Consider the following 24,616-nt stretch of genomic DNA (forward strand, 5'->3'; position numbering starts at 1 on the left):
GCACGACCTGCTTTATTGCTTCACGGAAGATAAGAAAATAAACTGCAAAGTAACCAATGCCAGATAACAGCTTTTCCTTGATGAAGGGAGTTGCAGAATACTGAATACGTGCCAGTTTCACTTCTGTTATTTCTTTAAAAAATTGTTTTTGGTTGTGAAGATTTTCAAGTTCCCTCTCTGAACTTGGGTGAACTTTATTTATTTATACATTTAGATGAATACTCCGCAAGAAAGATCTGCCATGGAGTTGCCTTTTACCTACGTGCACTAAAGTCAGGCTCAACAGATAAACAATTCAAAGGCATCCTAGGGAAGTCTAGCTCTACAAACCTGACAACAAAACAACAACATAGAAGTCACTCTGGAACATTCACGCATTTTAGCAACAGGCAGCCAAGGACGAAGCACACGGCATAAAAGCTAGCTGCTGCTGTGAACTGCAGCACAAATGCCATTCAGTTGCACAAAAGAGAACTGACAGGCTAAAATAGGTAGCCAATTTGAGCCGAATATTTCAAAACTCCTTTATGCGTAACTACCTTTTTAACATGGCAGCATATATGGAAATTATTTCCTTTATTAGTACAAATGCAAATTTTATTTTAAAGAAACATTGTGGTTAAGGTTACAATACCGTACGTACCATTTTTTCAAAGTTTACTAGATTGTCAATGAACGTCTTGTTCCCCTCATGAGTAAATGTCATATCTGCAAAGAAATAAAAGTCACATTCTAATCACTAACAGAAATATGTCATACTAAGAAACCACAATAGCACCATTAGATTATGCTGGAGGATTTGCATAACACTGCAGTTGAAGAAAGCTGATAATAGTTCCTTTTATGTTAGGTGTTTAACTTTTGAAAGCACTTTACCTGAGATTAGTAAAATTTCCAAACTAACTGTTTCCCTAGCAAGTCTTGCAAATCATGGATCCCTGCTGCTCCCGTAATCTTCCTAACACTTTCAGAAAAGTCAAGGGGGAGAGGAGGTGATGAAGAAGGTGCAAGGGGCAGGACTGTTCTTCCCAAAGAGATCAGTCTGTTGAGGCTCTTGTTCGTTTTCTTCCCCACACACTCATCACTGGCTTGACCTGTGGGTTCCCTCAGAATTACCTTTAATGAGCAAAGGCATGAAGGGGATGAGAGGAGGCTCCAGCTTAGCTACTGTCAGCCTGTAGGCCCTGTGGTTTCTAGAAGGATCCTTTAGAAAAACAAAGAGATGCTGGTTAATGACTAATGACACACATACCACCCCCTCTGCCTCCTAACACACCTAGGTTTGTTATCCCACAATCAGATAGTTTTCAACCAAGTGTAGCTATAAAAGAAAGGTAGACTTGGGAACGCAAGCCGGTGCAGCCACTCTGGAAAACAGTATGGAAGTTCCTCAAAAAAGTAAAAATAGAACTACCCTACGACCCAGCAATTGCACTACTAGGCATTTATCCAAGGGATACAGGTGTGCTGTTTTGAAGGGACACATGCACCCGCATGTTTATAGCAGCATTATCAACGATAGCCAAAGGATGGAAAGAGCCCAAATGTCCATCGACGGATGAATGGATAAAGAAGATGTGGTCTCACTGGGTGTTGTATGGAAACCAATTTGACAATAAATTTCATAATAAAAAAACTATGAAATGAACAGAAAAAAAAATAAAAACTACTTGTAAAAAAAAAGAAGATGTGGTCTATATATACAATGGAGTATTACTCGGCAATCAAAAAGAATGAAATCTTGCCATTTGCAACTATGTGGATGGAACTGGAGGGTGTTATGCTAAGTGAAATTAGAGAAAGACAAAAATCATATGACTTCACTCATATGAGGACTTTAAGAGACAAAACAGGTGAACATAAGGGAAAGGAAACAAAAATAATATAAAAACAGGGAAGGGGACAAAACAGAAGAGACTCTTAAATATGGAGAACAAACAGAGAGTTACTGGAGGGACTGTGGGAGGAGGGATGGACTAAATGGGTAAGGCGCATTAAGGAATCTACTCCTGAAATCATTGTTTCACTATATGCTAACTAATTTGGATGTAAATTTAAAAAAAAGTAAAAAATAAAACAAAAAGAAAGAATTAATAACCTGGAAAAAAAAAACACTTGCCGGTTCATAGCACAAAAAAAGATTCTTAATCTCTGTTCTTCAATTTCTCACGTGTAAAAATGGAGCTGATAATAATGAGAGCTACCTCATAGGATTGTTTGGTGATTAAATAAACTAATGGTTACAAATTACTTTGCTCAATCCTGGAACACACAGAGTTCAATAAAGATTGGTTGTTATTATTAAAAAAAAAAAAGAAAGAAAGGTAGACTTAAATTGATTTTTGCTTTATTTATTTACTATTTTAAAACATTTTTATTTTAGAGAGAGAGAAAAAGAGAGAGCATGAGCCAGGGGAGGGGCAGAGAGGGAGAGAGAGAGAATCCCAAAGCAGACTCCATGCTCAGCACAGAGCCTGATGCTGGGCTCGATCCCATGACCCTGGGATCATGACCTGAGCTGAAATAAAGAATCAGATGCTCAACCAACTGAGCCACTCAGGCACCCCTGAGTTTTGTTTTAAGACAATTTCCCGGCTGACATGAAAATAACTTGCTTTTTGTTTCGTTTTTTGCTTGAGAGGGAGATTTGCCTGCAGGGACTGAGGGGAGAGACGCCCTTTGAGAGCAAATACAAAATGTGTAAAACAAACCCCACCCATGGGATCCCCCTCTCCCAAAGCACCCCCTCCTCCCTGGGAGTTCTGACTCCCCTCCTCTCTGCCTTGCACAGCCAGCCCCATGTGCCCTCTCTGAGACCATTCCATCACTCCTACCAAGACCTACTCGCTCCTTTTCTGGTGTTAACACCTCCCAGCCAATGGGGAACAATAATTTTGGCAAGCCAAGGAAAATGCAGCTTCCAACCCATAGCCAACCTATGCTAGGCGGAAAGGATCCTATTACACTGCTTTTCTTAGTTACACAAATTGACCTTATGTGGGACATAAGTCCTCTTTAAGTTGGTTCCTGAGGGTGCCATTCATTAGTCAGACATGCTTGTTTTAGCAGCACTAAAACGGGATCATAAACTTCTTAAAGTCATACAAGGACAGGTAAAATTTCTGAAATGAGAACTTCAATTCAGCTAATCAGAAACTGGATTAATGCAGACAGTGAACAGAATAAAGGAGCCACTGTCACTTACCATTAAACTTTCAAACTCCGCATAGAACTTCTTGAACTTGCTTGGCAGTTTCTGTTAATGAAACGAAAATACCACACTCATGTGTCGGATTCAATATCTAGATCTGTATCACGTGTTACCATTTCTAGGGGAAATGTATTTCTTTGGCTCTTAATCAAACATCTCTAAAGCAGACCAGACTGTTATCTGTCTTGTCATTTGAGCATATTCTGGAATATAGAGAACTTACCTTTTAAAACTCTTAACCTCGTTGAAACAAAAGTAACTATGGATGCTTTGGTCTTACTGTTTTTATAATGTTTTCTAATTATTCATTAGGAGGACTGCACTCTCAGACCATAAGTGGTTTGGAATCACCGCCTCCCACACCTTAAATTCTCCGATTCCCACAGTTAGGAATTTAGACCAAAGAATATTAGGATTAAAAGTTTTAGAAACCACCTATTTCAATCCTCCTCCTCCCTTACAATGTAAACTCCATGAGGACAGAAACTTATCTGTTTTGTTGATTGCTATCTCTTCAGTGCCTAAACAAGTGTCAGGTACATAGTTACTGCTTAATAAATATTTATTTGAATAGATTAAACCTTTGCTTACTATAGGGAAGAAATTAAGTCTCACAGCTTTTTTTATTACTATTTTTTTAATGTTTATTTATTTTTGAGAGAGAGAGAGAGACAGAGTGTGAGCAGGGGAGGGGCAGAGAGAGAGGGAGACAGAGAATCCCAAGCAGGCTCCAGGCTCTGAGCTATTAGCAAGAACCCGACTCAGGGCTTGAACCCATGAACTGTGAGGTCATGCCCTGAGCCAAAATTGGATGCTTAGCCGACTGAGCCACCCAGACACATGAGGTCTCACAGTTTAAATGACAGTTTAAAAGACATGCCCAACGTGGCACAGCTACTGATGGCCAGAGCCTCTGTAATTCACATCACCTGCCCCTTTCTAGGGCTTCTCTTACATACTTGTGCTTTTCCACACAAGCATTTCTCCCCCCTGATTTCTCTGACCTGCTGTTATACAAAAACTGATGATTCTACCAATTTAGTACCTGAGGTAGCACCGTGGCTGTACCCATATATCGATTGACAGAAGGAGGCCATTATCGAGTCACCTTTGAATTTACTGGCTCTCACTTTGCTTGGGTCCTGAGATCTTAGTAACCCTAACTTCTCTCCTCTGACAGGGCCACGCCAAGGCAGAGCAGCATGGCGTGCATCCTCTCCCGAGTCTGTGGAAGCACCGTCCTCGGCCCTAGAGATCTGGAGTTCAGCTGTGCTTCCCACGGGAAGTCTACCGGCAACAACAGATTCACCAGTTCGGCTTCTGCAATCACAGGAGAGCTCCTCTCTCTTCCTTCTCTCTCATAGCTGAATTAGTTTGTCATCTTCCCATTTATTTTTTTTTATTTTTTATTTTTTTTTCCAACGTTTTTTTTTATTTATTTTTGGGACAGAGAGAGACAGAGCATGAACGGGGGAGGGGCAGAGAGAGAGGGAGACACAGAATCGGAAGCAGGCTCCAGGCTCCGAGCCATCAGCCCAGAGCCCGATGCGGGGCTCGAACTCACGGACCGTGAGATCGTGACCTGGCCGAAGTCGGACGCCCAACCGACTGCGCCACCCAGGCGCCCCTGTCATCTTCCCATTTAAACATCTGTGCAGGGGCGCCTGGGTGGCGCAGTCGGTTAAGCGTCCGACTTCGGCCAGGTCACGATCTCGCGGTCCGTGAGTTCGAGCCCCGCGTCGGGCTCTGGGCTGATGGCTCGGAGCCTGGAGCCTGTTTCCGATTCTGTGTCTCCCTCTCTCTCTGCCCCTCCCCCGTTCATGCTCTGTGTCTCTCTGTCCCAAAAATAAATAAAAAACGTTGAAAAAAAAATTAAAAAAAAAAATCTGTGCAAAAATCTTACTAGTCTCCCACATGTCCTCCAAGCTCATTTTCCTAGTACCTCGTTTCAAGTTAGGTCTCTGGGAAACCGGATATCCTTGCTTTGAGGGAATGTCCAAAGGGAGGAGAGCTGGGAGAGGCATCAAAGGATGCAAGAACCTCATTCCATGTGTAGTATCCAAATCACCACGTTAGCTGATAACTTTCTACGAACACAGACTACTTTAAAAATTTGAAGTGAATTACATTTTTGGCTAGATTGGTCTTTCTACCTCTCTTTCTTAACTGGTGTTTGGGTCAAAGGGCATAGGGCAACACATATTTTTGTGGGTCTTAATACTATTATCTATGCACACCCTGTGCCTCCAGAGCAACGATTCTCAACTGGGCTCAGGTTTGCACCCCTCCCCCCAACATCCACTGGGGGCCATTTAGTGATGTCTGCACACATTTTCTGTTGTCACACCTGGGTGGGGTGGGGTGACAGGTGCTACTGGTAGGTAGCAGGCTGAAGCCAGGGATGCTGCTAAGCATCCGACCTCACACGGGACAGCCCGCAATGAAGAGTCATCTGGCCCACGGTGTCAATGCTGCCAAAGCCCAGAAAGCGCTCCAGGATTTAACTCCCATTTGCTTAATCTCAGAGTGGTCTTTCCCCTCCAAGTGGGACCATTCCCTTTGCCATGAGGTTTAACTCCTTCTCCCGTTTTGTTCACTGACGGTTTCACGTGTGCTCTGTAGTTCCGGGTGGGGGAGGGGAGGGCGGTCAGGCGCCGGCTGTCACACTGCCCCTGTGAGAGGGAGGCATCATGCTCTTTGCTGGGGCCTGTATGGGAAGCGCATGGATTTGGGTAGATCAACCCGAATTAAGGATGCTTACGAATGAAAGGTCTTCCTACAGAATGATATAATATTTCACCTTATAAAATAAAATCTTACGAATGAGGAGGGGTTTTCTCTTTCGGCAACAGGCCAATAGCTCACAGACTGATGGATTTCTTCATATTCCCCGTTAACTTTCTCCTTTTGCTGACTGCACCATCCTGCTCAACCCAAATAGCCTCCTATTTTTCTCTTTAGACAAGAAAGGAGACTCTGGTCGTGTTTCCACCGTGCTATGGCCTTGATGTCTGGCTGCTGTTATGTGATACTCACACCTGCCTTCCGGGACCCCTGTAAGGCTTTATACCTTCCTTGATTTTCCCAGCCAAACCATCTAGACCCCGCGTGGGCATCAGTCGCTGGAAACAGGCTGGGGAAAGCAAACTGAGAGGGAACCCTAGGTTTCCACAGATTCCAGGAGCCTTGGGCCGCACGACAGGGGAGCCTGCATAACGGCTTCATTGCTTCAATTCAGTGGCAGCCCTAACTCCGTCCTTTTACCAGCTGGAAGATGATACAGCTGCGTGGCACGCAGGCCTCACCAATTCCCTCATTCCTATATTCAGGGGATGAGCTGCTGTGTGCTGCATCTGCCTGGAATTTTAAGAGAAACCCAAGACAGAAGAACTTGTGAGGACCTGTCCTATAAACAATGGAAACATTTAGGAGAGACCGAGAAAGAAAACAGTTTCAAGAGGGAAGTGGGGAAGGAAATGTTTTAAGGAAAATATTTAGAGATGCAAACAGCTGCCTTTGGTGCCTTTTAAAAGCACCCTTGCAAATTAAGTCTCTGTTACCTACTCCTTGACCTCTTTTTGCGTCCCACTTACACATACTTTTTTATTTTTAGTAAGAGTCTATTTTTGTGTGTATGTTCTATTAGAGATTAGTATTTCTTTAACTATATACCACACGTAGGGGTCAGGCACATTTTGAGTACTTAGCTGATGAAAATTGGAGATGTGTACCACAAATTAACCAACTGTCAACAAACCATTAATCATATTTGCTATAGAAATTCACAGCACACCTGCATAACTTTTGCTCCAACTTGAATATCAGCCAACTGTTGTTCTTCCATACACAGAGCCGACGGCCAGGCGGTTAAGAGATACTTAGTACTCAACTGGGCCAAACAGTTGGCCTTCTGGCTAATTTTCCCTGCAGCAAAATGACTACTTGGTTAAAAATGGATCTTCTGTCCTCTCTTAATTATAGATAAGGCTAATTGCAAAAGCAATAAGCAGACATTCCAGAGAACAGAATCTATGAACAAAAAAACCTTTGAAATCATCCAATCAACGATGGTGATTCATGTTGTACGTAGGAACCAGATGTATTATTATTTACATTGTAGAGACCAAGAAGCTAAGACCCCCTCATCGCCCCCCTACACAAAAGGACAATACCTTTTTAAATTCACACTCTCAGGCAACTGGAAAAAGGAAGACAGGTCACTTCCCTCAAAGTGTCCCACCTTTTCCATTGTTATACCAGTGTGAGTGATATTTCTATTCAAAAAGCTCACTGGTGAGCCTGTGTTTTTATTCTTAAGGCAAAAGTCACAGCTGGATCTCAGCTGAAGCTTACCTCCCACGTGAGTGCCAAGCGGCTTACAGCAACATTACTTAGCCCCATGACGATGGCAAAAAAGGAATTCAGATTTTTGTACTCCTTACAGCTGAAACACAAGAGGCACGTGTTTGAGTAAAATGCCACTTTTGAGTGAGATTTAAAAAACTTAGAGTTCTATTTTCTGATAGTCATTAATATTCGTCAGGACTCTTTATGAGAACAGGCAATGATAGATTTAATGCACCGTAGAAGTTCCACTTGGATGACCATGTTCGGCTATTTGACTTCCCACTGTAATGGTTCTGGCCATCTAGGTTCAGGTTCTGAGAAGGAATTGAAAGACCCCTACCCTGGGGATCGTTACTACGATCCCAAAGCTTCCTAAAAGCCTCATTGGACATGGAAGGAAACATCTCATGGGATAAGAAGAGAAGTAGGCAAAACGTCCTCAAAGACATTCAGACTTTTAGCCTGAAATTGGATGCCCCTCTGGCAGCCTGAGAGAGGAACTAGGAGGTCATATTGCTACAGCCACCATAACTTCTACCTGCCATGTGAATGCTTCTAATTTGTTGAGAAATATCAATTTACAATCCCTATGAAGCTGAGAAATAACCTAAACAATTGACCTAAAAATAACCTTATTTTCTTTGCATTTAACTGATGTCAGTGAGGCTGATCAACTTGAATCTGTACTTATGCAACTATTAGCCTTTATGAGTATATATTTGGGAATAAGAATACTGTGGAACAATATCAAGGATTCTTATTAGAATGGCAATATTAAGCCTAGGTACTTGATTTAACTTAAAGAAAAAAAAAAAAGGAATCCCTAACTTCCTCATACTAGCTCCTTGAAAAGGGAAAGAATTAATTTTTCAACAAGTGCAAATCCTTTACCCAAATCAATATGGTCGACTAAGTCGACTGCATCATAATTAAATCCTGTTCAGATGAACATTCTTGCAAAAGGCTAATTAAATCATTGCTTTTGCTGCCTGTGTTATCCTTACAGAAGAAGCAATGAGTGATTCTTAAGTGATCTCTGTGGAAAGAGGAAAACAGATTTCAGAAAAGCTATCATGTGTCTTATCTCACTGGTGAAAAGGTAAGCAAGGACTTTGCTGTGTTGGGGCAGTGGCTCTCAGGTCAGGGGCTGAAAGGAGTTTCAGAGACCCCCTGGGGTGGAAGGGGTATAACATCATGAATATGTGTTTGCTTTTGTCCTTTCCATGTGATCTTGAAAGGACACACAGGCACACAGACCTGCCTTTCTGATCACTGCTCTGGTCAGTGTTACCAACTGACTTTATCGCCTTAGGGAAGTCACGAAATATCCCCATGCCTCAGTCTCCTCATCTGTAAAAGGGGATGATAACACTTGAACCCCCAACTTCATAAAGTTCTGGGCAAGTCGAAGAGCTTAAATAGAATTTGTCGAAGTTCTCTAAAAATACCACGTAAAGCATGCTACTGCCCCCCAGATTTAGATCACATTCTTGTAGATCTTGGTTTATGAGAGTTCATAATCTTTTCCAGCCAGGCTGTGTAAACAGTTCCACTGTAGGGCAGCACAGCTTAGTAAAGGTTAAATAATATAAAGCAATTTATACCCAGGGCCAAAGCCACCTACTCATTTCCATAATCAGAAGGAAGAAAGGTAAAAAACACAAAAACATTAAAAAAAATTCCTGAGTTTTTGAAAGGCTCTCTTATGTTTCCACCATAAATAACTGGGACTGGGAAAGCCCAAAGGTTGTGTGGTCTCCCACATAGGTGTGCAGATTGCTGTTCTCTTCCCCCTGCTCCAGCCAGCACTGCCAGGCAAAGGTGAAGACCGGATGTGCTCTTTACCACAGGAAAGCACATATGTTCAGAGTTTCGGTTATCCCCTCCTTCCAAATATGCAAAGGCACCTGTCCCTTGCAACAAGGCTGTTCAGTCTCCTAGAAAAAATGGCTATCCTGTGAACCAGAAATTCATAAGTAACATTTTACCAAATCTTTCTTCAAAAAGGCAGCTTTTCCAAATTAAGAGATAACAGCATTTGAATCTGAGGGTTTGGATAGGCTGTTGAACCCTCAAATTTTTGGCAAAATAATTCGGAGCATTTGGCAAACTGGCGTGTATAAAATGTCAAGCAGCATTTACTTCTTTGTTTAGCTCTGGAAATCAGACTCTGTATGGGATCTAAACTATTTGGCTCAAGAAAATTGCTAGCTGGGGTCACTTGTGCTCCCCACCTTCCTGTGCTAGAGCTCCCTGAATTTAGAAAGAAGTCTCCCAGCCATGGGCCACATTTAGCATTTTATTTTTAGCACTGTGGTGATACCAAAAACATGGAAGTAAACAGGAGGTTGTCAGGCATATCTAAATAGCAGGAGAAGATTAAATTCATGTCAGGGAGAAATCTAACTGGCCCCTGCAGTAAATAAATTGTTTCCCATGAAGTGCCATTAAATAGAATATTTATAAGTTGCTTGCTTTTTCTGATGTTGATGGAGATGATTTTCATGTACTAGGTTAGCTCAGCTTTATGCATTTTACTGATTTTATTCTGGCTAAGTTGGGCCGTGCTGAGGTACATGCATGTTTCTACTGCCCTCTACTGGCGAGATGGTGTCATGTTGGACATTGACTTGAACGGCCTTCTAAATACAACTTTTCTAGAACTTTGTTTGCTGAAGGACTCAATAAACTGGAGGAGGCACAAAGCCACGGTAGTTCAGAGCAAAAAGAGGTCACAATTTTGACTTCAGCAGCAGTGCTATAAGATGGTAATTTATTATGTATTGATGTCCAGTATTCCAAAAGCCATATGAAATGAATCTTTTACAAGAGTTCAGTTATTCTGAAGCTCCTGTGATTGTTCCTCGTGCATAAGAAGATCCTATATCTTGCTTTTTTTTTTTTTTTTAAGGTGCAGCCTAAGGGAACAAAATGAAAATGCAGCTCAAATGTTTTTCTCTTCTTAAGCTAATGATACTTACTGGGCTGCTATCTTAATAAATTTTTTTAAGAGCTGAACACGCTTGCTGGGCTGAGAACAAAGGCAAATCTCAGTGACAACCCAAAACTGAATTTCATTAAATCTCCTCAGGAACAAATCCAAGTTTGCTGTGGTCTTTTTAAAATTATGCCTTCCAAATGTGTGATAGATTAGCTCCAGCTAGAAAAGAAAGGAAAACAATTTCATTTCTTTGTTTTTCAATCAAAACACCAATGAGGCTTCTCTATTTGTCAAGACAAATTGACATGGGTCAGCACATGTGAATACAATCACTGGCCAGGATTCAACTCGTACCACAGAGCTAGAGGGCTTCAGGGAGGCTTGTTAAATATATAACTATACACGAGGTGCCGTTGGCTTAATATACTCAGGAAGACATAGCTTGCTGTAAACCATTAAGATTTTTCTTTAATACTCAAAGACTTTACAATAGGCTTTATTAATCAACTCAATATTTACAAAAAGGATCATGTGGTTTCCACATTGCAGCACATAACCGACATTGGCATTGGAGTAATGCCAGTAGACTTCATCCAGGATTGCAATGGTGCCTACTAATTCTCTCAATCGAGCACCTTACCTCATGCACACAGTTGAAGAGTTCCCAATCATAAATTGTCATCTGGTATGCTAAATCTTTGGAGCTCATCAGTTCAAAAGTTCCCATTGTTCCAACAGTTGGGCCTTCCTGCTCTGGCAAGGGAGTCTATGAATAATAATGCAAAAATACATCAGAATCTCAGAGCAGAGAAGTACTTTAAACATTTTTTAAATTGGATTGATTTATTTATTTTTGAGAGAGAGAGAGTGACAGAGCGAGTGAGGGGCAGAGAGAGGGGAGAGAGAGAGTGCAGAGCCCGGAAGGGGCTCGACCTCACCGGATGAGGGGCTCAAACTCATGAATCGTAAGATCATGACCTGAGCCGAAGTCAGACGCTTAACAGACTGAGCCACCCGGGGGCCCCAGATAAATACTTTTAATGCTGAATGCTTTATGGAGGGCCCGAGGGGAAAGGATTCTGGAGATGTTTTCAGGAGGGTCTTGAAACTTTGATTTTGCCCAGAGGAGAAAGATGCCTCTGCTCTTAATGCCCACTAGCTTCAGTGCCATCTCACTGTCATCAATTCCAGGGACTGAAAAACGTGGACCATGGTAATTAAGATTTGGGAAGGAGTGACCTGTGCTGGGGCCTGGGAGATCCCTGGAAACAACGCCTCTTGTCTGGTGAAGATATAAGAATTTCTTGGGGAGGTTTTCCTTCTGTGTTCCACTGAAGCTGTTCTGGAGCAGGTGCTGGCATGGCAGTTGTGGACATTTAGCCACAGCACTCCCTACTGCGGCAGGAGCCAGAGACTGTGGTGACGGTGCTGTCCATCCAGCTCTTACAACACACTGCCTGGGTTACTAGGTGACAGAGGGCTCTGTGCACTGAGGTTACATCTCCACTCTCTGAGACATGCTGAGCCAGAAACGATATCCACATGGTCAAGGTGTTTTGGGCTAGGGCATCAGAAAACCAAACGCTGCTACTTTCTGGAACGCCCTCATTCAAAACTTTCAATCCCACTGACTCATCTCACCTTGTATTTTTTGATAAATGACCTAGAGTGTTTCTCCTCAGTAAAACGAATGATTTGCATACATTGGAAACTTATGTATAATATGTGAATATTTATGGCTCTGTAATATATGTCCAAAGTTACAAAGGCACATGAATGGAAGGGGAATTTTCCATAAACCACAAGAGACTCAATAATAGAGAACAAACTGAGAGCTGAGGGAGGGAGGTGGGTGGGGGAAGGGCTAGATGGGTGATGGGTATTAAGGAGGGTACTTGTGATGAGCACTGGGTGTTGTATGTAAGTGATGAATCGCTGGGTTTTCCTGAAACCAATACTGCACTGTATGTTAACTAAAATTTAAATTAAAAAAAAAAGAGAATTTCCCTAATATCACGCTAGCCATATTGGGATATTCAATATTTAGGTTGGAAACCCGAATATTGTGCAAATTCTATCATCCTCGTTATCATCATCATCATGCATAACCACTATATTCCTCAAGTGCTCACTGCATTCTGGACACTGAAGAAATGACGCATTCAGGATGTAAGTGGTCCCTGCAATATTAGTCTAAGGGAGGAGTGAGCCCTGACCAGAGAGTACCGCTCTGCACTCAATAAACAGCTGCTGCCATTCATTTGTGGGTATAAAGGACAGACAGAATCAACACACACCTGACACCCAGATACAGACAGACACGTGGGAGAACATGAATGGGCTTTTTGAGAGTTAGTGGGCATTTCGAATGAATTTTGCGGCTGAAGAGGTTCTTGGAGACCAAGAAGCCGGGCTGTAAAAGATTCAACAGGCAAACCTGGGTGGGTTAGAACAGCAAGGTTTCCCCAGAGCACTCAAGCTGGTCTGTTGAAAGATAGCAAGGGAGGCAGGAAGGTTGGGAAGCTGTCATGAGACGTGTTTATCAGAAACAAAGAGCCTAGGGGAACCAAACAGCTTTACAAAGTCTGTGAGTACCAGACAAGGGGCTGGGGTTTTGCATAGACTGGCTTCAGAGAGCAACAGACTCTAAATGCAAACCTCACTCTAACTCCACAAATTCCCTTATCTCCTGAATGTCTGTTTCTGGCACTGGGAACTCAGTGTCACAGTACCGGGTACACAGGCTTTTTAAGGGGATTGAACGGGAATAATTTGAGTGTATCCCGTAAGCACAGCGCCTGGCACAGAGAAGGTCCCCATTCGCAGCCCCTTCCAAATTATTGTGTCCCCGCACGTACTGCAGCAATACAAATGTCCGGGGAAGCAGGATCTGTACAATACCTGGATGTAAGAGCTAAGCACTGTTGTTCCGGATTCACACTATGCAGGGCATGGACGGCAAGGAAGAAAAACATTTACTCCCAAGTTTTGAAACTTAGGGAACTGACCTGAATCTATGGGTAAGTAGCTTGTGGAAGCAAGTAAGGAGAACGGTTTTAAGCAGGCCAGGTCTCAGGTGGAAAGTTGGGGACACTTTTAAATACTGGGCCTGAGGACTCCTTGTCAGGCTCAGACAGGCTCTCCACGTTTTCCCTTTCCTCTTGCAGCTGCTGCTGTGAACAGCAGTTCTGTGGAACTGCCCTCCTGCTCTCTCCCTCTGCAGCCTGCCCAGCTCTCCGACTCTTTTCCCTGGGGCCTCATGGCTTCTCATAGAGGGGAGAAACCAACCCAACAACTGTAGGGACGATGCCAATATTAAAAAAATAGATCAGGGGCACCTGGGTGGCTCAGTCGGTTAAGCAGCCGACTTCAGCTCAGGTCATGATCTCGCAGTCCGTGAGTTCGAGCCCCGCGTCGGGCTCTGTGCTGACAGCTCAGAGCCTGGAGCCTGTTTCAGATTCTGTGTCTCCCTCTCTCTGACCCTCCCCTGTTCATGCTCTGTCTCTCCCTGTCTCAAAAATAAATAAAACGTTAAAAAAATTAAAAAAAAGATCAAATTCTTTAAGTCATGGATGCTGGTCTATCACTGCTGCATCCCCTTTGAGAGAGTAACAGAATTTCTTTTTTTCGAGTGGGCAGGGCTTACCAAGCCTTCTCCCTCCTTGACAAAGGGCAGGCTGATCCCTTCCCTCCATGAAACACAGAAGAGGCAGTCTAAGTGGCCAAAGTGGCTCTTCTAAGTGAAGTGGGGAATTTACATGCTGATCCTGGGGGCCCAACAGATCACTTCCTTGCTCCACTTCCTCATAGATGGTCCTATGGAAGTTTCCTACCAGATGAAGCACAGCAGAGATTCTGTGGGGTCTACACTACACAGGCAGGTCTGAATACTGCCTATCCTGAGGCACAGAACTCCCATATACTCTCCCCCTGGGAGAACAGCATTGTTACCCACCCCCCATCCCCCAATATCCAGTTGAAGAACCTAAGATATAAAAAGGATATGCTGATTGTCAGTGACAAAGAGATGGCTAAAGTAAGCTGCCACCCCAGCATCCCTCTTTCTCCCTCTGTGCCTGGCTCTGCAATGGCACTTGTCACATTGGATTCTCCTTACACTCTGGAGTCCCTCACTATACTCTGAGCTCCTTGAGGCACAAAAACCATGAAGGATTCGTCTTCAAGACCATCCCAGAGGCAGAACCATCCATGATGCCTGGAATGATATAATAGGCCCTAAATAAAAGTCTAAGGAACTAGTGAATTGGTAAGAGTAGAACCAGATTACAGTATAATGGGATTTTATTATAATTTGTCTGTACTCACATTTATGCTCAAATAAAGTGTCAAGAGAGTAAAGCTGCAGGTTCCAAGCCTTTAACCAACTAGGATAAATTGATGGCAATCTGCTATTTCTAGACAACACAATTTAGCCCTACGATTTGTTCTGCTCCAGGCTGTTTGTGTTAGTCTCATCTCCCTAACATGACCATAACTGTCATAAGAATGGAGTCTCTGGGCTGACTGGTCTAGTTCTAGTGTCACACAGAAGCCAGCATAGCACCAAGTACAAAGCAGACACTTCCTAAGTATGTGTTGATAGATCAAAGAGTTTGGCCAACATTCTGTACTGCAGAGTCATCTTGCATACGTTCTTCCTAGAAAGACTGTCCTCAGAGAAATCTTTAGAAACCTGGACAAGGCCCCATGTCTCTGGTGTTGTGAGGCAGGTAAGGTTCAACCATTTCTTAGTATGATGACGTAAAACTGTGCTTCAGTGGATGGCAGAGCACAGACATGGAGGAAGCTAACAAGTTCATTTCCCCAGTACTTGTTGCCAAGTAAATGCCTTTCAATTACTCAGGCCTTAAAATGGAAGACTAGCAAGGACTAAGAATTCATAAGGTTGCAGGATGATGTGCGGATAAACAGAGGCTTGAAAAGTCAGTATCTTGCCCTACAGGGAGCTGGAAAAAGTCCATACTGTCCATCCAGACACCATGTCTTTGGATAGTATGGCCAAGAACCAGTTGGCAAGACAGGCTGAACGCTGTGTGGCCAACACATCACGCAGCACCTGTAAATAGGGCTACAGCCGACCTGGCTTATGATGGTGTTCATTTCCAGGAGAGGGCAGCACGACTCATTTATGACAGTCTCCCCCCCAATCCCTCAGTGTTGGGAAATACCTTTTAGAAAGCAATGAATGTAGATGACTAAAATTCTAAATGAAGAGGGCTGTGTGTAGACAGATCTTCCAGTACCAGTGGTTGAGGCAAGCAAGGGTGCTCATGGGCAGTGACGGATGCAGGACAGTCAGAGAACGAATGCCATGTCTGCTAAGTTCCCCTCCAGGCGGATTTAAGATACAACAGTTGCATTGCAGTGCACAAAATGGCTCCCCCCAGACTAGAACACAGAATTACCATGAGGCCAAAGCAAGCTCTAAAATGTTCCTGAGAGGAGAGGAATCTTGATTTCCTTCTAATGTCTGTTTTGATGACATTTGAATGTATTTATGCAACACTCATGTGGTTAAATTCTCTGAAATGTGAGGCTGGTTACCTCTCGCTCCTGTGTTGCACTTTTCTTAGTAAAAGCAGCCCTGTGTGTCCAAAGATGGAAAAAACTAGTTCTCGTCCTCTGAACTGGCCCCATAGGTTTTCCAAGATACGTTGAGAGCTATGCACCAACATGTCTAATTTTTACAGGGTAAATAGAAATGAACCCTACCATAAACCCTACCTGCATAAAAGAGAGTAGGTTACTCCGTTGCTAACATGAGCCCATTAATCCTTTTAATTTGCAGACAGCTCTGTGTGGGCTTGGAACAAATATTTTAGAAACTCAGGGAAGAAAGGGCTGGCCTCTGGTATTTCCTACACAAGTTAGACCACTTCCAGGAAACAGAATTTTTCTTAGACTGGAGAGTGGCTTTGCCATAATACCTTTTCTACATCTCCCTAAGGAGTATGATACATTGCAATATCTGGTCTTAAAAATTTTTTTTTCTATCCTGGTCTAAGTATTCAGATTTTTAACATTAATATTTAAATTGGAGGGATTTCAAGGAGGTGATTTACTACAAACTGTTCTAAAAGCTGAATTAGGCCCCAGTCATGGTGCTACTTGGCTAATTTTCACGAAAGAAAATCTAAAGCTCAGAGTGTATCAAATGAACACCTGAGGCTTACCTAATAGAGCACAGAAAAAGAAAAAGCCGAGTAATATTCAAGAGTTTTTGGCAACTAGGTTCAACGTAACTGCAAAATTAAGCTCCAGACAAGTTTTTCTGATTGCAGACACTACTCTGAGGAGGCCATCCACACCTACCAGTGAATCGAATTGCTCTCGCGGGCAAGCAAATAGGCGTCCATTAATGGTGAGCGTCGTAAATACTGAAACATCATTAGGTTTGAGCACCACCTTTTCTGTGAACATAAAAAGCATGAGATTGCCTATTAAATGCATCTGAGATTTGCTGCACTGCCCTAATCACACCAACAAATTGCCGGCTCGGTGAATTACCGGAACACGCAGAGCGACTGCATAAAATACAGTCCTGAAGGGACCCACTGAATAAAAAAGACACGGCATTCATGCAGGCACATGACACTCAGAATGCCATCAGAAATGACCACAAAACAGGAATGGAAATACCCGAGGGTCAATTCCCCCAGTTCTGCGCTGCAACTGTAATTATATATAAAAACCACATTTGCTATTTATATAACAAATTATGTTTCCAGATGGTAATAATGCCCAGCACTTTGGAGATGGAAAGATCACTTGTAGAAAACTTAGGGGGTTTCTGAGATCTCAAATAGATTTTAGATGTAAAATTCACTATTATTTTTTCACTCAGTCCCTCATTTGGAGGGCAATTGCTTTACCTGGATTAAGCCTCCTATATTGTAAAAATTAATTCATTCAACAGATATTTATTTAGCATTTACTATTTGCTGGACACTGCTCCTAGTATTGAGGATACAGAAGGGAGCAAACAAACAAACAAAAATCCCAGTCCAAAAAGAGCCTGCATTGCAGTGAGGGATGCGCACAGTGAGAAAGACAAACATATCAGAGAGCGAGTGGCCAGGAGGAGAAAAAAACAATAGGGAAGGAAGCAAGGAAGTCTGTATAAGCAGGAGAGGATACAATTTTAGAAAGAGAACCAAAGAAAGCAAGGAGGGGGCCTCGGTCAGACACTGACATTTGGGTAAAAAACTGAAGGAAGGTGAGGAAGGACCCAGGATAGCTTGGGAAATGTGCCAGCGGGATGGGCGAAAAGGGACATCCTGGGTCCCGTGTGACTGGGGCAGAAATGGAAGAGGATATCTAGGGAATCCATGATGCATCTAAAAATCCTGCAGCAGTAGAATCATTTGCCTTCAGACATGGCAAAAATGGCTTACCCGATCCTGGAGGATCCCCAGTGGCTATGAAATCATTGCCAGACCAGATGGGCTTACTGCTCCTTCCTCTGGACTCACTGCAACGTGTGCGGACGGTTCCAAAACTCTTGCCAGTATGGATTGTAACTCGTTACTAGCTACCTCCCGCCCGCCACAGCACATCCCTCCGGTCCCAGTCATAGTCAGTGGCCAGTGGATATATATGGTGAATGAATATATGACATTTCAACAACGCATAAGGTAATCATGTAATCCCATGGGGAAAATATGCTTATTTTATCCGATGAGTTGAGCTCCTGCCCTCTCTACAGGGTAAGGAGGGGAACCATCAACAGATGGGAACAACTAGACCATGACCACCTCCAACTTCAGACTTCTGGAAACCTATGGCCTGTAGCTTCACGCCAGAGGCCCTCTTTGGGTCCACATTTCTCAGAGCTCGAAGGCCTTAAGCTTTTTTGTTTAGGGTTTACACAGAAAGAACTCCAGGCTGGCATCCACACCAGAGTCCTCAGCTCCAGCTGGCCTCAGATCACTTCACCTTTTTCTGCTTTATAGTGGGTACCTACAAAATGGGGCATATTAGACACTTATCCAGCCCACTTCTAACCGTATTATTTTGTTATTTGTGGGAGTACACACAAGCACCAATTTGTCCCTCTGGATCCGCTTGGATGGGCCACGCTAACTCCTGGCAGGGTTTCTCATTGGACTGGACATTCCATTTTGCAGAAGCCCAAAGTGCTAATTAAGGCTGTTACCTCCTCCAGAGCTCATCTTGACGATGATCAGGCCTTCCCCAGAGCCTAGTTTGTCAGCAACTGCGCTGATGACTTCCTTCACCGAGGCGGCCACCGGCACCCGAATGGTTGTGTAGGTGTGGTCCATGCAATAGACTTTAAACAGAACTATTGGGAAGGCAGTAACAATATGGCAAATTGGTCTTGGGAATTCTTAAGAAAACCATCAGCAATGGGAAATGTTTAGATATCCTCCCAAATTGGCATCGTCTTGTCACTCTTACTATTGTATCTATTTGCAGTCACCTATGCCTATGCCTGCCCGCTTCCCAAACTCCTGACCTCAGCATTGGTCTGAGAATAGGTACACACGTGGCTTCCATCTCCAACTCAAAAAACGATAGCAGGGGTGCCTGGGCGGCTCAGTCGGTTAAGTGTCCGACTTCGGCTCAGGTCATGATCTCACGGTCTGTGAGTTCGAGACCCACGTCGGGCTCTGTGCTGACAGCTCAGAGCCTGGAGCCTGCTTCAGATTCTGTGTCTCCATGTCTCTCTGCCCCTATCCCGCGTGCACTCTGTCTCTCTCGCAAAAATAAATAAACATTAAAAAAAATTAAAAAAAAAAGATAGCAGATTTTTGTGAAAAATCCATATAGAAGTGATGGGAAAAAATGAAGTATGTGTAGGCCTGTTTTCTGGGTGTGCCCTTGTCTGTAAGGGTTTCTTTTTCATAACACAGGAAGTGCTGTGCTGTAGGCGGATTGCTGGGTCACTGCTGCCTGGTGTGGTGGTGCAGAGTCAACATGAACACCTCTGCAAACAGGAGTGCTTCTGTCTAGGACGTGAACACGCTGACATTCCTGCTCACTTGTTCACTGCTTTGTGTACTCTGGGGCTGGGCCACAGCACTTGGGGTACTGAGCTCAGCAAACCCATATACGACACCTACATGCTCACCTCTGAACACAAATCTTGGAAGCAATTGCAGCTACTGTAAGTCTTGGGTTTAGAGGCACTCCTAAATTACAATTTGTGGCTTCAAATGAAAATGTTATCATTATTATTAATTTTATTTTGGTTGTGATTCTCTAGACAAATCTTTAAGTGACCAAATGGTAATCGTCAGCATCTGCACCTCCCTGATGGCTGCCAACAAGGCTGTGCTCAGGATCAGAGTGCTTCCCCCTGGGCAGGAGTCCTGTTCTGCAGATGACCCTGGCCCTTCTCCTCTGTGTGACATTGCAAAGTGCCAGCTGCCTTCCTGCCAGCTCTTCCCAGAGGGGCAACCTTGACAACTAGTTCGTGACATAATCTTTCCTTCCTTCAGGAAAAGGTGGTAGTGAGGGAGAGGCTGAATCAGGGAAGTGTGGACCAGCACTTCCACTCAAGGCCCAGAGTTCAAGAAGATAAATAATCGGAACGCAAAAGGGCACCTTCAAGCAAACTATTTGGAGTGCCAAGACATAGTCCAAGAAAAGCTATTCTGTGGGGCTGAGGGTTCCCGGGGGGAGATTTTATTCTGACTTTGAGTAATCTGTACAACCATGAGTTGGAAGACACGTCTCACCTTCATCAGAGCCGCGGACAGGCTGGCGCTTCTGGGCTCTCTCATCACCTGTGTTGAACTGTTGCAAAAGAACTTTGTGCTGTAAGAGTAATAACAGCTTTTAATGACCAATGTATATTTGCAACCCTGAGGAAACACACCCAAGAAATAGCCAGAGTCAAGAAATGAGGAAAACATATTTTCTTTTTACAAACACATCACTTTTCTATATTGCGCTATAATATTTCTGGAGAATTGTTATGCAACAGGGCACAATTAGAGAATCCTAATCCATTGTCACTTACCTTCTTTTGTGGAGCCTTTGCATCTTCTGAACTACGAGAAAGAGAGAAAGCACATTATTTAATAGCATTGGTACCGTTATTTTGAATTACTTCATTTGTGTATAACTTTAATCTTACATCACAAAAATGAAATGGCAGCAATCCTTAGGGAGCAATATGAGCCTCTTAATTTTTTTTTAATGTTTATTTTTGAGAGAGAGAGAGAGAGAGTGAGAGAGAGAGCAGGAGCAGGGGAAGGGCAGAGAGAGAGGGAGACACAGAATCCAAAGCAGGCTCCAGGCTCTGAGCTGTCAGCACAGAGCCTGACATGGGCTCGAACCCACGAACCATGAGATCATGACCTGAGCTGAAGTCAGACGCTTAACCAACTGAGCCACCCAGCCACCCCAAACCTCTTTATTTTAATACCAGGAGACCAAGCACAGAGGAGACACAAAGAGATCAGCTCTCATCACAGGCAGATCCCTGGCAGAACTGATGTTGAAAACCATTTTCTAGCTTTCAGGTCTTTCTAGCAGCAGACACTCTTTCCAGTATTTACTGTATGGCTCAAAGTACAGTGTGTGAAACCTTCCATGTTTTCACTAAGAGGACACAAACATTCACCAGCAACAGCTCTGGCAGTAGAAAGTGAATTTTCCATAAAGTAATTCCTCCTAAACTTTCTTTAAATGCCACTATTACTGGATTCACTGTCTCGAACAAAAAGGACCCAAGTTTACTGAGTGAGATGCCCCATAGGAAGATCTTTGCCTTGTCCCAGGCTTTCTCTTGGCAGATGTCCAGCAACAGAAGACAGCTGAGCAGAACTTCCCCCCTCTTTATCTGGCCTCATCACACCTACGCCTGAGGCCCCGTCCCCTCAAACCAGAACACTGTGTGCCTGCTGAAAACTGGCTTTCACCTTTTGGGGGCAAAGGGCTTTTTGTAAGATGTTTGGCCTGAGAGGCAGGCACTTACTTCATGAAAACACACCCAAAGCCAAGCCCCTCCTTACATTTGTTTGACAATCTTCTCTAACTCGGGCAGTTGCTCCTTGAGGGCAGCAATCATCCGGGCATCATCTGATACAGACACATAAAACTCCTGTAATTGGCAAAAGTCACAGGCTTTTAATAAGAATTGCAAAGGTGCACAATTCTGTAAAGATCAATAAAGATGTGTCCTTATGTTATCTGCTTTGCTAGCCATCTCCAGACTATGGTTTCACAGACTGGAGACGAAAAAGAAAAAGAAAACATTACAATATGTCTAAATTCAAAATTGCAAGTGAGAAAAGGATTTAGAAATAGGTAGTGGTGAGGGTTACATAACATTGTGAATTAAATAATGCCACTGAACTATGTCCTTGAGAATGGTTAAAACGACAAATTTTATGTTTGATATATTTTACCACAATAAAAGAACTCGAATTGTTTTTTAATTGCAAATGAGTTGTTCATGTGATATTTATCGGAAAGGCAACGTAATGCAATGTTTCAGAATGGGTCACTTTATAACCTACGCTTCAAGAGCACTTTTTCACCTCTATTTTTTCAGGGAAATTTTAACATTTATTTTAAATATTATTTTAGCATTTGTTGTTTAATATTGCCCACTGATGGTGGTCGATTTTTGGTAGTAAAATGCTGGCATAGTCTTCAGTACCATACTGAAGTTATGCTGAGTTTGTACCAACTCAGGACTCTTTATGGACGTCCTGGGAACTATCCTGATGGCCCGGCAGCAGCAGCTGGGCCCTGCTTTGTTGAGGAGCAGAAGATGACAACTGTGGCAATGCCTTCTTAACCACCACTGTGGTCCATCTGCAAAACAGTCCTTTGTTCAACCTGTAGAGGCCAGGAGTCAATGTATGAGCCAGGCTACTGTTTTTCCTTTATATTTTCAAAATACTTCTTTCCACAGCTTTTGGGGACACTCATAGTTCCTCTTCCTCCCTTCCCCACCAATCTGCCTGCCAAATTACATGATTACACAGGAGAGAAGGGGTACATTCCTTTTGGATAATTCATTCTTGAACATACAGACTGATAAAGTTTGAAATAGAAGCCACATTGCCTTTTGCCTGCATAGAAGATCCTCATCTAAGTTTTGGAGGACAGAGTGAGTCATCAAGGACTCAGTGCCAGGGTCAATGTTGCAATGTGGGGCTGGGACCATGGGAAGGAAAAGGGAAGTTCAGCTCAAAGCAGTGCTTACAAAATAAATCGTGTCCCTTTGGAAACCACTTCATGGTCCTAGAAAGTCCTCAATAAAATGATCTGTTTCACTCCACTCAAAAATAGGTACCATTTGATCTAGTAATCCTATTTCTAGGAATGTAACCAAGGACAGATCTACTTGCTGAAAAAGGTTCACTGTACTATTATTTGAGGAATGTGAAAACTGTAAATGATGTAAATATTCAACAATATGAGGAAAAGAAGTATATCTGTGGCAGAGCTACTCAAAGGTCATTCGAAATTTTTATTAGAAAGACTGTATTGACATAGAAAAATTCCTTATATAAAGTGGAAAAAGCAGCCTACAAAATGATGGGTACTATGTGATTATAACCATAGAAAATACACAAAGAAAAAGAGACCAAATGAAAATACATTAAAATGCTAGCTGTTATTGAATGAGTGGCCGGATAATGGCTGAAGTTGTTCTCTATTCCTCTCAGAGTACCCTTCTGATGAACATGTTAACAGAGAAGAGAATTTGCAATCACAGTCTCTCCAGGGAAGCTACCATGCTTATGGAGAGTCCTGGATCGTAAGACAAAGACGTACTCTGGGAAGGGATGACCCCACGTACCTCGAGGAAAGCCACGGCCACATCATCCTCTTGTAGCACGTCCCCGTGCACGGCGGCCCACTGCAGCACCAGGCGGATGACTCGCCTCTTATTGTTGAGGGTGTAGTCTGTTTTCTCCTGCTCCGTGCCTTGTGAAGGCTGTGCGTGGTAAGTGCCTCGGAGTCAAGGAAGACATCTAGCCATTTCACACTCATTTCACTGAGCTACTTGCAAAGGTAGAGAGTGACAGGTCCCGGTTTCAGAAAGCCAGCCTTCTGGACTGATGGCATTCCTTCCTCAGGCCCACAAGAGAAGCCCCGCCCATGTAAAGATTCTGGAGCAAATGCATACAAACCTTTGCTAATGTCTGCGGACTTTGACATGACAGTTGTCCAAGGAATGAGACTTGCATGACTCCACCTGGACTTGTGTGTTGACAGGGGTTCTTTCTGTGCCTAGCTCTGGCTACCACCACACTCCCTGCCTGACCTTCACCTGGCCCTTCACCTCTAGGGTAGGGAATGCTTCCTACTGTTGCTTGTCTCTCTAGCTTGTCCCTTGCCATCTCTTTTTGCTTCCCAGAATTCTGCATATATCTCTATTAAGCCACTTCATTGTATACATTTCAGCTAAACCCTTCTGAGTGAGCATCTAAATTCTGCTGGAGCTGTAATTCATACCAGGAGTGCATGGGGGAAAGTGAGGCTGGAAGAAGACAGGCTCTCCCATTGTTAGGAAGAGGAAGGGTTCCTACCATATAGGTCTGGTAAGGGACTCAGACACACTCTTTACATCATAACTTCTCCTGTCTAGAACCACAACATAACTCATATTGGCTTTTTGTGCATTTATGGCTAGTCATCTTAACTAAACTAGAAGCTCCTGCAGGCCTAGGAAGATACATTAAATACCTTGTATTCTGTACCATGCTTAGCACAGTGACTTTCAGCTAGCAACTGTATTTATCCATCAATACAATAAATACATAATTGAATGCCCACTATGTGTAAGGTAAGGGCTTCTGCTCTCAGTTTACATTCATGTGTGTATTACAGTAGAGAGAATATAGTATGTGATCAAGAAAGATTTTAGATTAGACATACCATTCCTTTTTCAGTGGTTTATAGTAGTTCCTACTGCAATTAGACAATTAGTTCATGGAACAATTTCCTCTTTATAATTTACCCTGTATCTTGCACTAGAGTACTTCAGTTAAGCATCCTTCCCTTTCTACAAGTGAGCAAACTGACTGTAAAGGAGCAAAAATAGCCAGGATTACATGGTGAGACTATAGAGTTGATTTTGACCAAGACTCTTAATTTCCAACTACTTC

The 24,616-nt window shown here is 43.2% G+C and overlaps 1 protein-coding gene across 8 annotated transcripts in view; it reads right to left on the minus strand.

Moving 5' to 3' along the window:
* RAPGEF4 (Rap guanine nucleotide exchange factor 4) overlaps nt 1-24,616 on the minus strand; it is a 134,728-nt gene that overhangs the window by 13,089 nt on the left and 97,023 nt on the right. For 2 of the 8 annotated variants that reach the window (XM_047084119.1, XM_047084112.1), the window contains 12 exons: nt 23,305-23,455; nt 21,503-21,591; nt 20,506-20,536; nt 20,222-20,300; nt 18,676-18,822; nt 16,833-16,930; nt 11,140-11,265; nt 10,540-10,718; nt 7,565-7,655; nt 3,206-3,256; nt 1,117-1,204; nt 644-708 (listed from right to left, as the gene is read on the minus strand). In XM_047084119.1, the coding sequence (XP_046940075.1) occupies nt 644-708; nt 1,117-1,204; nt 3,206-3,256; nt 7,565-7,655; nt 10,540-10,718; nt 11,140-11,265; nt 16,833-16,930; nt 18,676-18,822; nt 20,222-20,300; nt 20,506-20,536; nt 21,503-21,591; nt 23,305-23,455 (1,195 nt within the window). The remainder of the gene's footprint in view (nt 1-643; nt 709-1,116; nt 1,205-3,205; nt 3,257-7,564; nt 7,656-10,539; nt 10,719-11,139; nt 11,266-16,832; nt 16,931-18,675; nt 18,823-20,221; nt 20,301-20,505; nt 20,537-21,502; nt 21,592-23,304; nt 23,456-24,616) is intronic. The other 6 variants (XM_047084118.1, XM_047084115.1, XM_047084117.1 and 3 more) reach the window with 4 other exon arrangements.

This window comes from Lynx rufus, unplaced genomic scaffold (genome assembly GCF_022079265.1).
Source record: "Lynx rufus isolate CCGP_SWC_20201006 ecotype Redwood Valley unplaced genomic scaffold, mLynRuf1.p SCAF_2, whole genome shotgun sequence".
Classification (NCBI taxonomy): domain Eukaryota; kingdom Metazoa; phylum Chordata; class Mammalia; order Carnivora; family Felidae; genus Lynx; species Lynx rufus.